Source organism: Schistocerca gregaria, chromosome 3 (assembly GCF_023897955.1).
Source record: "Schistocerca gregaria isolate iqSchGreg1 chromosome 3, iqSchGreg1.2, whole genome shotgun sequence".
NCBI lineage: Eukaryota > Metazoa > Arthropoda > Insecta > Orthoptera > Acrididae > Schistocerca > Schistocerca gregaria.
The window spans coordinates 444,116,905-444,132,765 of NC_064922.1; the positions used below are offsets into that span (position 1 = coordinate 444,116,905).

The following is a 15,861-nucleotide window of genomic DNA, read 5'->3' on the forward strand; positions in this document are numbered from 1 at the left end:
CAGGACATTGTGTACAATGATTTGGCCACCCAGATCGCCCGATGAATTCCATCGATCAGTTCTGGGACATAATCGAGGTCAGTTTGTCGTAAAATATTTCACCGGAAGTACTTTCGCAGTTATGGATGGCTGCACTGACAGCAATATTTCTGCATGGGACTTCTAACGACTTGTTGGTTTTATGGCACGTCAAATTGCTGCACGACGCCGGGCAAAAGCAGGTCCGACACGATATTAGGAGGCATCACATGACTTGCGTCACCTCAGTGTATTAATTCTTTACATCACAACACATCATGTAGACCGCAAGCTCATCTCTACACTGTGAGATTCATTTATTACTACAAGATAAGTACTTGGAAACTCGTTGAATTGTTGCTACAAGAACATGCTGCCGCGGAGTTAACATTTCGAGAAGCTTTCATCTGTGTAACTCGCATAGAAAGCTCTCATTTCTGACAAGCCTAACATCTATGACAAGCTACCTTGCTTAACTTATGTTGGTATTGCTAAAAGGTGAAAGGGGCGCCTTCAGTTGTTCGAGGTCGCGTCGTGCTCCTTCCTTTTTCATCATGTGTTATAGATATTGGATAATATTATGTTACATGTTCTACGCGAAATTCTCGGGAGATACACCGAATCTATTCATCCACTATTAGCGACGTGGAATCTTTATGTCATTGAGGTATTTCACGAATGAATTTATTCCTGTATCGTTCCTACGTTCGGTCGTATGTATGAATTTTTGTGTTTTAAATTTACGTTTGTGTATGTGTCATTTGTTGACTACGGTTATGATTCAAATTGGTCTTAGCACTATGAGACTGAACTTCTGAGGGCATCAGTCCCGTAGAACTTAGAGCTACTTAAACCTAACCAACCTAAGGACATCACACACATCCATGACCTAGGCGGGATTCGAACCTGAGACAGTAGCGGTCGCGCGATACCAGACTGTAGCGCTTAGAACCGCTCGGCCACTCCGGTCGGCGTACTTTTTATCAACTTTGTTGTTAGAACATTAATTATATTGACTAAATTATTCAGCAATAAAAATAGTTCTTATTGTCCATATAGGGTAGTAAAGATTTATTTAGCTTCAGATATTGCTGCTTCAGTGCTTTAAACATGGCTTCACACTTTTCTGGAACTATTTTGGATAACGTGCAATGTATTATTCTAGAGCTGTATTGTAAACTACATAAGCTCTCTCTTGTATCAAGAAATCGAAGTGTTATGGTGAGGCTGTCTTCTGAAGATGTACCATTTCTCAAGTGAGCATTCTGTTTTCAAATACGAAAATTCACTTTACTGAGCAATTGCTGAAATGCCCTCTCATCCATTTGTCAGTACTTCATATAAGGCTTGAAATTCTCCGTTTGCAGCACTCCTAACAATTTTTACTGAAGGAAAAATATTATGACACTGCTATACCTCTTTTTAGCGTCACTTGAAAGACTTTTGTTAAAGAAATTTGACGAATATTTGATCATATTTCTTTGTCAAATAAATATAATAATGTAATACCGACCTAACAATGAATTACCATCCGTAACTGATATATTCACCACGATAACGAACGACGTTTGGTTATTAGATACTGAGGGGGCATAAATTAGTGGTAGGTGCCCACGATTCCATCCATACCACTTGCAGCAGAGGTGATTTCGGACAACACGGTCCAGAGCCAAAGAATAAATAAATCATTGTCTCCATTACCACCTATGCGTCCACGTATCAGTCTTGAAGCGAAGTTAAGAACCGTAGTGTATTCGAGACCACCAACAAGTAAGACTCCGAGGTGAATGGGAAGAGAGAGATCCGGCGCGGCGTATGGGTTGCGGAGCGCATGCGCGACGCCGTGGCCGGCGGCCAGGCGGCGTGCGCTCGGTGCTGGGCGGACGCGGACGTCTGCGGCGGCAGTGCACGCCGGACCGAGGCGAACGAGCGGACCGCGCGGCGACACGCTCTCAGCGGCCGGAGCGCGCGACGACGGCCTCCGCCGGAACCACTGTGCGGCGTCCGCGGCGCTGCCCGCCCACACCTGCCAGGTGAGTCACGCCGCCGGCGTCTCCGAGCCCCTGTCCAGCGTGCGTAGGCCACCTGCAACACAGTTCCGCATTCGTCACGTCTGTTTTTGTTTACGTCAGCTGGCGTCTCTTCAGCAACCATGCGTAAACATCTATAACAGCAGTCCAACCTGACATGTGTGGTAGTTGTAGGTCGGTTTATGAATTAATGGCAGTATTAAAATATTTTACTCAAATATATTCCAGATTTCTGTAAATATGGTGAATAAAATTTGCTTGGTTCGACTTGGGTTACTTATCATAAGACATAGCGCGTGCCCATATTACTGTCAGTCGAGCAGCAGTAAATTTTATCGAACTTTTAGGACTTGCAATACATTCATCTGTTACTGCAGCAACTATCGAAAGGAGACACATCGAGCTGTCACCATACATCACTTGGTTTCATGAACAGTATTCCATTCGTATGTCAGTATAACCGTGATTATATGTTGGTATAGTATATATAGACTTGAAAGAAAGGGAGCCTGAAGCATACAAATGAATACACACACGTGAATACCAAAGGACAGACAATGTTACACTGTCATTAAATCTTCGCAAAGTTTACTATAAATTTTATGGGAAGAATGTCAAATTTTGTAGGTTATACATTAGTTATTACAATTATTAGCTCTCCAATAGTATATTCCCTACCAAATTAAATACAAAATGCCCTACTTTACACCCTATTGCAGTCATTAATCTTAGGAAGGTTTAGTAATCCAGGGTTAATGAGAACAGGACCAGAAGTGATAGCCATGAGTGGCAACCTGAACAGTACCTCTGTGTAAGTGACAACATGTCTGTTGTAGCTGTTGCTTGTCAGTCCATGTCAAGCGATGTCAACTCTCTGAATGTGAATAGCGTAGATGTTTTCAAGCTGATATTTGATTCAGAAACATTTTTGTTGGTGGCTGATTATCTATTACACTGTTGTATTTTCGTTTAGTTGCCTGTCTTAACATCCTGCTGCATACTTCCCGAAATATTTCCACTGACGAACAATAAATGCGAAGGAAACAGAGCGTGAGGCAGCATGGTACAGTGAAAAAGTTATGGAAAAAGCAGTTTCCTTCCTTCTGTAATGAAATTAAAGAGTCTCTCGTCGAAATAAATGATTACAAACTCATGTAGAGATAGCAAATTACCTCTCCACCCTTGGTTATGTTTCCTCGCTGCTGTACAACGGTGTCTCTTTAATAAACAACCTGATGCCATTTTGGTGAAATAATCCAAATAAACTGCTTATGATTGGTACAGGTGGGTGTAGGGTTGCCATTGTAAATACAGGTGTTCACTTTTTGCTAGAACTCGATGTTATTCATTTTCGTGAAAAAATGCCTTTATGCACCAGCAATGCCCAAAATGAATATTATATATCTGAGGGAAAGTGTCTTATTCCTGTAGTAAATTATGTTAATGAAACTGTGTGAGTAACCACAGGAAGGGAAAGTGTTTATAATTCACCTGCTCTGAGAAATCCGACATACTGCAGCCTTTTTGTCTTAATCCTGGACGAAAATATCCCGTTATTGCATCTCATTTCCGTCGTTGTTCTCTCATATAACCTAAAACATACGTTGTAATGCGTCTAAAAAAAGCAATGAGATAGCACAAATGAGAGTCGTCTCTGCATAGCGTTTTCTCATGGAACACGTAAAAAATCTTTTTTTTTCAAATGTGTTCAGGTATCTGTTAATGCAGTGAATTTTAGTATGTGCTGCCCATATGCTAAGTGACTAATACTAGGATGAACCAGTAGCGCGATATTTATTTGTCTGTTTACACTCACTCGTCCTGAAAAAAATAGAAAAGTTACTGGACTGCTATAATTATCCAATGACGGTGCTAAATGAGTAATCTACAGAACAAATGCACAAATTACTAAGTTCTGATATCGGTAGTTCCATAACTGTAATTGATTAAGACAATTTGCAGCAAAGTAGTATTGCGAAGGACTGTTCGTCATCAGTATTTTTAGTCATCAGTGAAGCTGGAATGACACTTTACTTCTCCATGGCCCGGTCTATCGGAAACTGGAAGAGTCTGTTTTAAATGTAGACAAACTGAAACTTCAGATGGCTTGCTTGTGGTATAAACTTACTTCTTTACAAGCTCTCTCTTTAACTACTAAAGCGGAAGTACGAAACTGTGTAATATGAATTACTGACGTGTTCTTTTACGCCAGCGAGTCTCTTACGATTAGCAAAATGCGTCATTCTTATAGTCCCACCGATAAACTACAAATGATATTTAACAAATCTATGCAGTTCTTGTATTCACAGTTAAACAGGACAAGAAACAGCATAAGTAAATACGTGATAAGTTTGCACTGTGTTGTACGTACAGCGTAGCATGTCAACAACAAAAGCTCCTTTCATATGGCTGCCACTGTTTACAACTGAACGTCAGGTCGTGCAAAGTTTTTCTTGTCATGTCCGTAGCTAAAATAATAATCAATGTCATTTGGCACGTATCCAACACGCAAGTCTCCTTGCGACAAATCCCAGAGCTGGGAGATCTCTTGATGTTGCCTTTCTCCATCTCTGGCCAGTGCTGGCACTTCTCTAACGTGAAAGCGACACCGCAAATGATGATTGTGAACAGCACGAGGATATGGAAAACTGTCTTGTACGGGAAACACGCATCAGCATTTAGTATGTCAGTTTGGATTCCGAAGCATTATGCGCCTTACCGCTGTGTTCGGCAACTACAATCTCTTCGTTGTCCGTCTTCGATGTGCTAAAAATTGAATTTCCAATTTAAAAAGTAACAGTTACTGCATTGTTCGATGCATGAAATAGCCGTCACGTTGCATACTTCAGAAGGCTGAGGAAACGGTTCATCTGTTGTACGTTTGTCTGACCGACATTGTAGGCTTCACGTCTTCCAGGAAAAATTAATTCGTAAGGCGGAAATGAAGGAAATGCAGAAAATAAATACCGTAACTTCGCATTATTCCACGGTCGTGATTACATATCCCTTGAAAGACTGTTGATCTATTACTCAGCGACCCATTTGGTCTCTCCGAGAAATTGACATTTACGGAATAATCGTCCTCACAGAAAACACTAGGTATTCTTGGTCTATTAATTATATATTTTATTATATGATGTATCAGTTATTCTCTGTGACATGTTAGCTCTACGCAAGTGATGGGTAATTATGTTTAATGGATATACGCCTAGTTCGTTTTCTGTGACGCCATTTGTTTTTGTGTCATGGCATTTCGTCTTCTGGTTACTGTTTGGTTCCTCTTCCTTGTATTTTGTTGCCATTGCAAACACCAACCGAATCTTAGCTTTGTGAAAGAAACTACAATTACTTTCAATATTTACGTTCTCTAAACACACACTGTAATGCCATATGCTATGTTTGTCACGTCATCGAGAACAGAAGGATCCACATCACTTAGTTACTGTTTACTGTCGATGGGTTTCTGTTCAGTTTGAGCACTTTTTACCGTAAAAATATTGATTAATTAGGCTACTAAAGATAATTCATTAACTTAGTAAGTGAAGAGCAGTTTTTACGAGATAAATTAGTTGCTTTATTTATTGATTCTCTACACATTCCGAAGAAATCTAATTTTTATGGCTCAAGTAGTGTCACAAGACATCAGAGAATGGCTATTTTTGCCGCTATAAGGAATTACAGTTTTTAAACTCGTTGCAATAAGTGAAAGAAATTCTGCTGCGTTTCACAAATTCTGTTAAGGTGTAATTGGATCTTTGTTCGCAGCTGAGGAGGGGAAGGAGAATGAAAACTCACATCTGCTATAATAAGAAATTTTTTAAGTATTTGTCGTGTCTATCATTAACTAAGTGAACAGAAGATACGCTCTGATCACAGTAGCCTATATATGCGTACATAACATAAATTTCTCAACACGATGATGTTCTTGCATTCCATTATCTAATCGTCCAATGAGTTTCTCCGCCTGCTTCATGAAGTGTACAGCTCTAAGCTAGTAATGCTACGTGCATCCAAGGTTTGGGACTCTGGTGCCACACGGAACGAGAGGCTAAAGTGATTACCTTCGGAAACGATGAGAAGAATAGCGAACACGTAATAAGTATTTCACTGATAACGTACACATACGTTACCTTTGTTTTGTGACTGTAAATGTCCGTGTTCTGCCAAGCTCATTCATAAAAGAACAGTCAAACGGATAAATTCAAGTCACTTTGTATGAAGGGTGCAATGAAGCTAGTCCTGTCGGAATTTTTGCTCGATTACTGCACCGTTTGATACCATCTAACTTCTAGGCAGATTATAGTCAATTTTCTTACCTAAATTATGTAGTTCTTATGTGTCATTGAACATAGAGATTTCTGTCTGTCTACGAACATTTTATGTAAACACAATTTTATACTTGTATTTCGGTATGTTATCAGATATCGATCTTATGCAAAGAAATCTAGTGATCGCAATTTTAAGAGTGTGTGATCTGGAAATTAATATCTGTTAGATACCATAATATTAATTCTTTAGTGTTATATGGAAATAAAACATGTCTCAGGTCATAATTGTTTTAATTTTACTATCGATTATGAAATCGATTTTATAAAATAACAAGAAATTCCCAGTTTTCATATTACAAAAGTAGTAAACTTTGAGTTCAACCATTAGGCCCATAAATGTTCACTTACACATTTCTTTCGGAAATCACTATATAAATTGAAGCTGATAAATAATTTCTGTAACGAAAGCTATCTAAATGTTAGTTCGATTTATTAGCTGTTCTCGAAGGTTCTGGGACACACATGCATAGTCAATATATAATATTTTCGGGCGACAAATGCTTCAGAATTTGATATCGGGCTTGATGACATTAGTCCAGGTTGCTATCAGATTCGTATCAGACTGTTTTCAGTGAAGGTGTTTGAAAGATGTGATGAAGATATATTTTCTACATTGTGTTTTTCAAAATATGCATGTAGTAATTATGGAAGAATGTGTGTTCAGAGGTAAAGGGACAAATAAACACCGACGGGGAACTGAAATTATTGTTTCTTCAGATAAAGTTTGTGGTAACGCCTACTACGTCTTTGTTTACTGTAGAATACAACGTAGAATACAAGCGAAGCCCTCTTGGAAAGATAATTACAGTTTCTCACGCAAGCAATCTTTAACATAGGAAATCATCCTATAATATGGGACACTTTACGTAGCAATGTTATTGTGACGGATTAATACAGGATAATTAGTGTAGAACATTAAAGGATGGGTTCAGAACAAGAGTAAGGCAACTGATATCGGAGCTAAGGACGTCAGGTCATACTACAGAAGACGCTCAAGCCACCGATTCAGACCATTTCCGCACTCGTACTAGTGCTGCCACGTCGTGAAGTCGCTGTAGGCACAGCAGTAGGATCCTAAGCGCCCACATGAGCCACAATATTGTGGTAAAAAAATAAAACTTGCGCCTGGACAGCCGCCGTCATATCATCCTATGTCCACAGGAGTCACTGGAAGCGAAAATGGAGCGGCATATGGTCAGCATACCGCTCTCCCGGCCATGATGTCAGTTTACGAGACCGGAGCCGCTACTTCTCCATCGACTAGCTCCTCAGGGTGCCTCTCAAGGGCTGATTGCACTCCTCTTGCGAACAGCGCTCGGCAGACCGGATGGTCACCCATCGAAGACCTAGCCCAGCCTGGCAGTGCTTATCTTTTGTGATCTTATGGGAACCGGTGTAACCACTGTGACAAGGCTGTTGGCAATATTGTGGTCCAGTAACTCCCCTGTTGTGACATAGTACTAGCCGAATTATTGTAGTAGGATTATGATAAAAACCATGCTTAGTGACCGACCCCTTTGTTCCATTATGAGTCACTCACATGACGAGATTACATCCATTGAAGTCAACCTGGTATTTTGGTATTTACGTTGAGCTTCCACTTCGTAATGAATAATAGTTCTGTGTGATCTTTATCAATATTTTTACAATACACGGTTGTTCATGAAACATTTGTTTTAACTTTTGAGTCCATATTTTAATAAATGCGGCTTGTACAGCTTTTTGAGTGAACTTCTGAGTCTTTCTTTTCCCCAAACAAATTCGTTTATCACTTCTGTACCACTTAAGGTTAAATATTTTTCCCTAAAAACCCAAGACGTTCCTATAAACTTACAACGAACATTGGTGACGAAATGTACTAGGTTGTAACTTATAACCAAGAAATGGATAATCTATTATATTTTTCGTTTGTTCTAGGCCAACAATCACATTTATCAGAAATAAACAAAAAATTATAAATCGTAGCTCAACCGAACGGCTCCGGAGGGGTCTCCTGGCCATTGGTGCCATATGATCATTTCATGTCGTAGCTTTCCCATTTTGGAAAAACGTTGAATTTTTAAGGGAACCATTATTCGGAATAGGTTCATACTCAAGATTAGTACAATTAGCCTAAAAGAGGAGATTAGGAATGGGTTGGAAACGTCTTTGATAACCTGATCTATCAGGTCCAGTCACACTCACTAGCTTATCTACAGATCCAGTAACTGATCCTCACTTTCGTAGAAGAGATAATTAGCACGATCGAATCTAATCTTAAATACCAATTCATACTTCAATTCAATCTAACTTCCTTTGCACGTCATTGCGTCTTCGTTAAGCAGTTGAGCAGTTGAGAGGAATGATTGCATATTTGTCTCACGGCATCTTTAATCTCAGAGCTTCGTCTTTACTTCTATTGTCCTCTCTCTCTCTCTACGAGAACGCATTTTTCGTATTTTCCTTAATTCCCATATCGTATAATCAACTTTCGCCCTGCACCAGTTTTCATTGTCTGTTGGTTGTCTTAGACCGTTAAACGTGTGACAGTCTTCTAATTTTAGTTAACTCTCGCTTCCATTTTGCAGACCTGTGTTAAGTAACCCTCCCAGGGGGCTCACGGTTCTTCCGGGAGTTCATGCGTGGAGCACACTGGGTACTGTGCTATTGCAGCCCATTCATCATTTCCTGGCTACTTTTCTTTCACAGCGCCCCCTCCCTCATTTCTTTCCCGCCCATTTCCACCTAATTCCACCCTCTCGTTCTGACTTATATTGACCTTGCTATCCACCTGGTTTCCTGTATTGGTCGTAGTTTTGTTCCTTTTGCCCTCTCATTCATCCTTTTTAGCATTTAAGTCTCCACTTCAAAATTTCCTGTTTTTAGTGTGAGCCATATGGGGAAGAACTCCCTCCCTAGCATCTACGATGTGGATTCCTTTCCCCCCTTCCTCCCCCTCTCCCTTCCAACCTGTAGCCCCCTTCCACCAAGCATCAAGTGTAGCCAGTCCGTGTTGTGGGACTGTTACGTACCCATATAATGGAGCCCCCTTATCACACTACTGATACCTGAGCTATTCCCTTCCCATCTATGCCAAGGAGTAATTGTTTATCTTCTTGGAGCATCGGAACTATTGGCAGTGGCCGCTATGCCAGGCAGCCCCTACTGTGGCTTGGTGGCGGAGTGGGTGGTGCCAGAGCGGATGCATGAAGCTGCAATAATCAGGCCGTTCCCGCGGTGGTCTCGCGGTTCTAGGCGCGGAGTCCGGAGCCGTCTGACCGCTACGGTCGCAAGTTCGAATCCTGCCTCGGGCATGGATGTGTGTGATGTCCTTAGGTTAGTTAGGTTTAAGTAGTCCTAAGTTCTAGGGGACTTATGACCACAGCCGTTGAGTCCCATAGTGCTCAGAGCCACTTTTTTTTCAGGCCGTTCACAATCGGCCATCTTTTAGAATGGTAATGCATCGTTGAATGCTGCTTCGTATGACGTGGCAACTTGCCTTGCCCTGGCTACACCATGGGAGGGAGGGCTAGGCTTGCTATCTTTCGATGAAACCATTGCCCTATGACGACGTCTGTACTAGGACATATGGGGGCACATTCACCACTACAAAGCCATTGTTTTTCGTACAAAATATCGAGGACAAGTTCGATGATGTGGTGTCTCTTAGTAAGACCCGGTCAGGCTCCCTGTGGATAAAAGCTGCTTCTGCCACCTAATCTGCAGATCTTCATGACTGTGATAGTCTTGACCATGCCCCGCTGTCTTTTCCTCCTCACCAATCTCTTAATATGGTTCGGAGAGTAATTTTGCATAGGGATGCTATCCTGCAAACTGATGAGGAATTTTGGGCTAATCCGAGCAGCGTGGCTTTAATTTTGTTCGACCTGTGCAGAAGGGTCGCAAAGACAACCACGCCGATACTGGCCGCTTCATTATGGCTTTCGCTGGAGGGGGGTAGGGGGGGGGGGTATACCTTCCCAGTGAAGGTCAAGGTTAGATGTGCGGCGAAGCTGTACATCCCTCAACCTATGTGATTCTTTTGGTGCTTGCTTTTCGGGCATGCGTCTTCCCACTGTACAGTGGACTCTTTGTGTGGTGACTGTGACCACTGTGTGTGTCAATTGTGCTACCCGCCACTTCCTTCCCTTGCTGGATTGATTGGCTTACAAGAGAGAAAAGAAGATTCAAGAGTACAAGTCTCTGGATCGCCTGACTTACGCGGAGGCTCGCCTAAACTCTGAGAGACACCATTCAGTGTCACTTTCTGCAACTTTTTCCGGAGTTACTTCATTTCCTGCTCCTCCCTCGTCCTTACCCCAGCCACATCCCTCTGCCCCCCCCCCCCTCACCACCTTTTCCCATGACCTCAAGTCAGGAAGCTGCTCCCCCTCCCAGACCGAAGAAGTGCCCCTTCTTTCTGATGGTTAGGCTTCCTCTCCCCGGCGTCTCTCACGCCTGAAGACTTACAACCACTCGGCCACGAGGTTGCAACATCTGTGCGCCCCAAGGTCGTCTACTCTCTTATGATTTCAGATCTTGCAGAAGACTGTACTACCCCCATGCCCTACCCTCCTCCACCTTAGAAAGAGGAGAAGAAGAAGAAGAAGAAGAAGAAGAAGAAGAAACATAAATCCCAATGCAAGGCACCTGTAGTGGCCCCGGAGGTGCCATCTCCCCCTTAGCAAACTGTCATCTTATTTATGGTTGTCACCCCATCCTTCTCAGTGACTACTGATCGAGTGATCTGTCCTCCTCTTCTGCTTCTTCATGACTACCTTGGACTCTCGCCACACGAGAACTGCAGTAGATACTGTCATCACCTACCGGAAATGCAACATCTTGCCTCCCCTATACTGCATTTTGTCTTGTTCTCCAAGAAAAACATTTCCTGGATGATCACTCTCCAACTTTTTGTTGTTATCGGGCGTTCTGTTGGAACCATACTGACTCTGGTGTACCATCTGTTGGGGTGTGTACTTTGGTTTGCTCCGATGTCATTAGTGACGGGTTCCCCCTACATATCAACTTGGAAGTGATAATGGTTGGAGTGCAAACAACTCTGGCAATCATCATTTGCAATGCCTACCTCCCTCCAGGCAGGCCTCTTTCTTACGGTGCACTGCCTACCTTAATCCAGAAACTCTTAGCTCTGTTTCTCCTCCTTGAGGATTTCAATGCCTTCCATCGACTGTGGAGAAGTGTTACCGCGACAGGTAGGGGTATCCTAATTGACCACCTTATCACTGATCTCGATTTGTATCTCCTCAATGATGTTTCCCTTATCCAGTTCAGTGACGCTCATGGCACCTTGTCTGCTATTGATCTCACGATCTACTCCCCTACCCAGGTGGCTTTCCTACATTGGTCTCCCCTTGATGACCTTTGTGACAGTGTCCACATTCCGGTGATCCTTTTGTTCCCCTGTTCCCGCCAGGCAGACAGACGCACATGCTGTGCATTCCGCAGGTCCATTTGGCCTTTACATACATCTGCTCTCCACTTTGACACCTCCCTCTCGAATTGCATTGATGCAGTTGTGCAAGGTATCCACTGTTTTTCATGCTGATGGAACTGCTGTCCAACCAATCCACAGGTCACCCAGTACCATAGTGGACCAAGGATGTAGCAGTCCTGTCCAGGATCGCCGACGGGTGCTGCAGCGATTTGAGCGACACCCTTCACAGACCAACCTCCTCACTTTCAAGCGTCTCCATCCTAATGCTCGTTACCTAATTAAGCGGAGCAATAACTAATATTGGGAGCACTATGTTTCCTCCTTCGGACGTATACCTCTTCATCTCAGGTTTGGTCCGAGCTTCGTAACCTTCTGGCCTGCCAGCGACAGTCAAGGGTCTGGACCTCCAAGGTGCTCTGTGCAATGATCCATTGGTCCTCACAGTACACCTCGCGAAACACTTTGCGATGCGTGGCGGGGCGGGTTTACACTTTGGTCCCTAGCACTGAGTGAGGAAAGCTGCAAAATTAATGTCCACCTAATTCAGTATAGCGATCTTGCACCGTCCGCTGCTCTGCATTCGTAGGTACTATGCAGACGATGTTAAGAGCAGCGTTGAAGAAAACCATCGTCCATACTTACGACTGCATAGTCCGTGTAACTCAGGTAACAAAATAAACCTGCAAATCTCTAAAAATAACGGGTATAAAGGGATGCTTCCTCCCTTCATTGAAAATGTCCGCGTTTCACTATCAGCTATTGTGTCAACAAGCCCATATTTACGTCAATAACACATCCACTAATAGTTCATGCAGCCTATTTCACACGCAAGAAATCCAGAAATGCGCTAAGCCCAACCCAAAATATTACGAGATTAATATAGTCAATACCCTGTACGAAATGAGTTTCACACTCGGTCTTTTTCAGTGGATTCCTCAAAAGAAGATGCTCGTCAAGAATGTTCTGTAAATGCATACTGAACACGCCACGCAGATTTCTTGACAAAGGCCGATAGTTACACATACAGTTTTCTCTACCACAAACACTCCAAAATCTCCCAAACTTCACAGAACTTTGCGTAACTTCATCTTCTTGCACGGCGATACAAACTGAACGCGATATGACTATCTTTCCTTCATTTTACGTATTATTGTTTTGGACACGTCTAACATGACCTTCTCGTCCAGCAGCTAATCCACGACTGACTGAATACCGTTGCTTTCAGGGCATATAACTCATCCCAATGCGCGGGAAAGACTTTACTCTCATTAGTGGATCAAAACGAACAGCCAATCAGATTAAACTTTCAAGATCATATCCGCGCTCAAACTGCTTTACTCCAATCAACATTCGCAGATGCATCTACCTCACTTCATGCTACAAGTATTAACAAAATGTTCCACTGACTCAAACGAAACGAAAAGTAACAGAAAACTATGAAATAAATATGCTTGAGAACTGATTATCCTCTTAGTACCTTTCTGTCTGCCTTATTACAAGAGCAAAAGCTCATAGACATACGTCATCCGCCAGTTAGGGGGATTCACCGTTTTCCATGACATCCTGGCGGCGTAACTCTTGCTAGTTATGTAAGGCGTAATACAATATAAAGTGGGAATTTGACGTATGTCCCACATACAAACTCACATTCGCTTTCATTTACTCTGACCCTACTATACTCCATACTTCCGGAACAGCTTGCCGTAACGAAACGAACTTACTGCAAAAATCTGTAGTCGTGTAACAGCGGCGACGCTACAGATGGCATCGTCATCCTCTTCCTTCCTACCCAGCTGCCTTTCTCCAGCAGTAATACGGAGCTGAACAGACCCACCCCCCATTTCATCTCCCACCACGTTGAGTCCTATAATGTATCCTTCACTGAATGCGTATTGATAGCTCTTTGCGATGCACAGCCTCACGCCCTGCTTCCATCCACAACCAGACGGTCCAGCACTTGGACGTTCCCCAGAGGTAACAGCTCCTCAGGGTCTTCAACCACATTTGCCTTACAGGTGCTTTTCTATCACAATGGCGAAGCAGTATAATTATTCCTGTCCTTAAGGTTGGGAAAAACTCAACGTCTCTTATCAGCTACTTTGTAAACTGTTCAAAAGGATGGTGGGCTTCAGATTATTTTAGGTATTTGAATCTCGGAGCCTTTTGTCTCCATATCGGTGTGGCTTCTGGGCAGGGCGATCTCCAACTGACCATTTACTCTGATTGGAAACAGCTATCGGACAGGCTTCTACATACGACATGGCTTTGCGCCATCACATTTTAACTACCCCCACCCCCATGACTGGGGCTTCCATGTCCTCCTTCCGACTTTCATCCACGAGTTTTGATCTCACCGGCTCTTCCAGGTTCGGGTTGGCACTTCACTCAGCGCCCCTTAGATTCAGGAGAATGGTATCCCACGGGGTTCTGTGCTAAGTGTCACACTCTTCCTTGTTTCCATTAAAGGGATTGTGACCTCTTTTGTGCCTCTGGTTACCCTGGTATTGTATGTAGACGGTTTTTGCATCTGCTGAGCACCAGCTCCAAGGAGCCATCCGATGGGCCTATGTAGGGCCACCACCCATGGATTCCAGATTTCTCCCTCTAAACGTGGGTTATGCATTTTTGTCGTCGACCGACAGTACACCCACATACAGAACCTTATTTAGGCAACCAGCTCCTCTATGTTGTAGCACAGTCCCGTTTCTTGGGCCTTGTTTTTGATAACAAGCTTACATTCCTGTCCCACATTTGACATGTAAGGCTATAAATATATGGAAACTCTTCACCTCCTGGCCCACATACCTTCGGGTGCATATAATTCCAATCCTCTCCATATTTACAATGCTATGGTCCTGTCCAGAAAACATTATGGAAGTCAGGTTTATGGCTCAGCTCCACTTTGTAATACCTTGACGCGGTCCATCATAGTGGGTGTGTGCCTTTCGCACTAGTCCTGTTGATAATCTCCACACAGAAGTGGGGATTCCCCCTCTACACATCCGACAGTGCCAACTCCTTGTTTCCCAACGGAGGATGTCTCCCTCCCAACACCTGCCCACATTTAAGATTGGAGATAGGCATGCATCTCACCTCTCTCTGTAGGGATGTCCATATCAACTCACTGGACTGCACCCCCGTTTTCCTTCCCATACTTCCCCTTGGATGATGCCTAGACCACATATTAAGACTGAAGTATTCCAGGGTCAAGGTCTCTGTCGCTCATGTGGCTTTCTGGCGTCTTGTATACGTCATCCTTGCATATTCCAGGTTGCCACAATATTTTAAACTGATAGTTCTAAGACAATCGATGGCCCACCCTGTTAGCTGTCTAGTCTAACGCATTGCTTTCTGGGCGGGAAGCGTGCCGGTCTCCACCACGAATCTACCCGACGGATTAGTGTCGAGGTCCGATGTGCCGGCCAGACTGTGGATGGTATTTAAGGCGGTTTTCCATCTGCCCCGCCGAATGCCAGGTGGTTCCTCTTATTCCGGCGATAGCCACACAAACACTATCTCCACCTACGCATACACCATAATTACTCCACCACTTAAACATTGTGGTTATACTCGTCTTCCCTGGGTTGCACACCGAGGGCCGAACCGCACAGTAGCCCTGGGTCATGTGTGGGGCAGCGGTGGGGTGAGTGGGCTGCTGTAGCCTGTGGTAGGGTTGTGAACCACTGTGGGCTATGGCGGGGACGAAGCATCTCCGTCGTTTCCACGTCCCCAGTTCCGTACAGTACAGTACAATACAATACAATACAATCAATAAGGTGGGTTACGCTTCCACGCCCCTTACTCCCTTCGAACACCATTTATTGCCAGGATCATGTAGTGTGTTCAAGGCACAGCTTCTAGCCATTCACAGGACACTCGTTCATCAGGCCTCCCTCCACAGTGTTTTAATTTGTTCAGAGTCCATGAGCAGCCTGCAGGCTATCGACAGATGCTACTCTCGTCATCCTTTGGTCTCTGACACCCATGACCTTCGCTCTGCCCTTGAGCCTGCCGCTTGTTCAGTCGCTTCTCTGTGGATCCGAAGTCA

At 43.5% G+C, this 15,861-nt stretch overlaps 1 protein-coding gene across 1 annotated transcript in view; it reads left to right on the forward strand.

The window, feature by feature from the left end:
* Window positions 1–1,849: 1,849 nt before the first annotated feature.
* LOC126355411 (uncharacterized) overlaps window positions 1,850–15,861 on the forward strand; it is a 2,054,872-nt gene continuing 2,040,860 nt past the window's right edge. Inside the window, exon 1 of the mRNA XM_050005714.1 lies at window positions 1,850–2,051. Coding sequence (XP_049861671.1) covers window positions 1,850–2,051 — 202 coding nt within the window. The remainder of the gene's footprint in view (window positions 2,052–15,861) is intronic.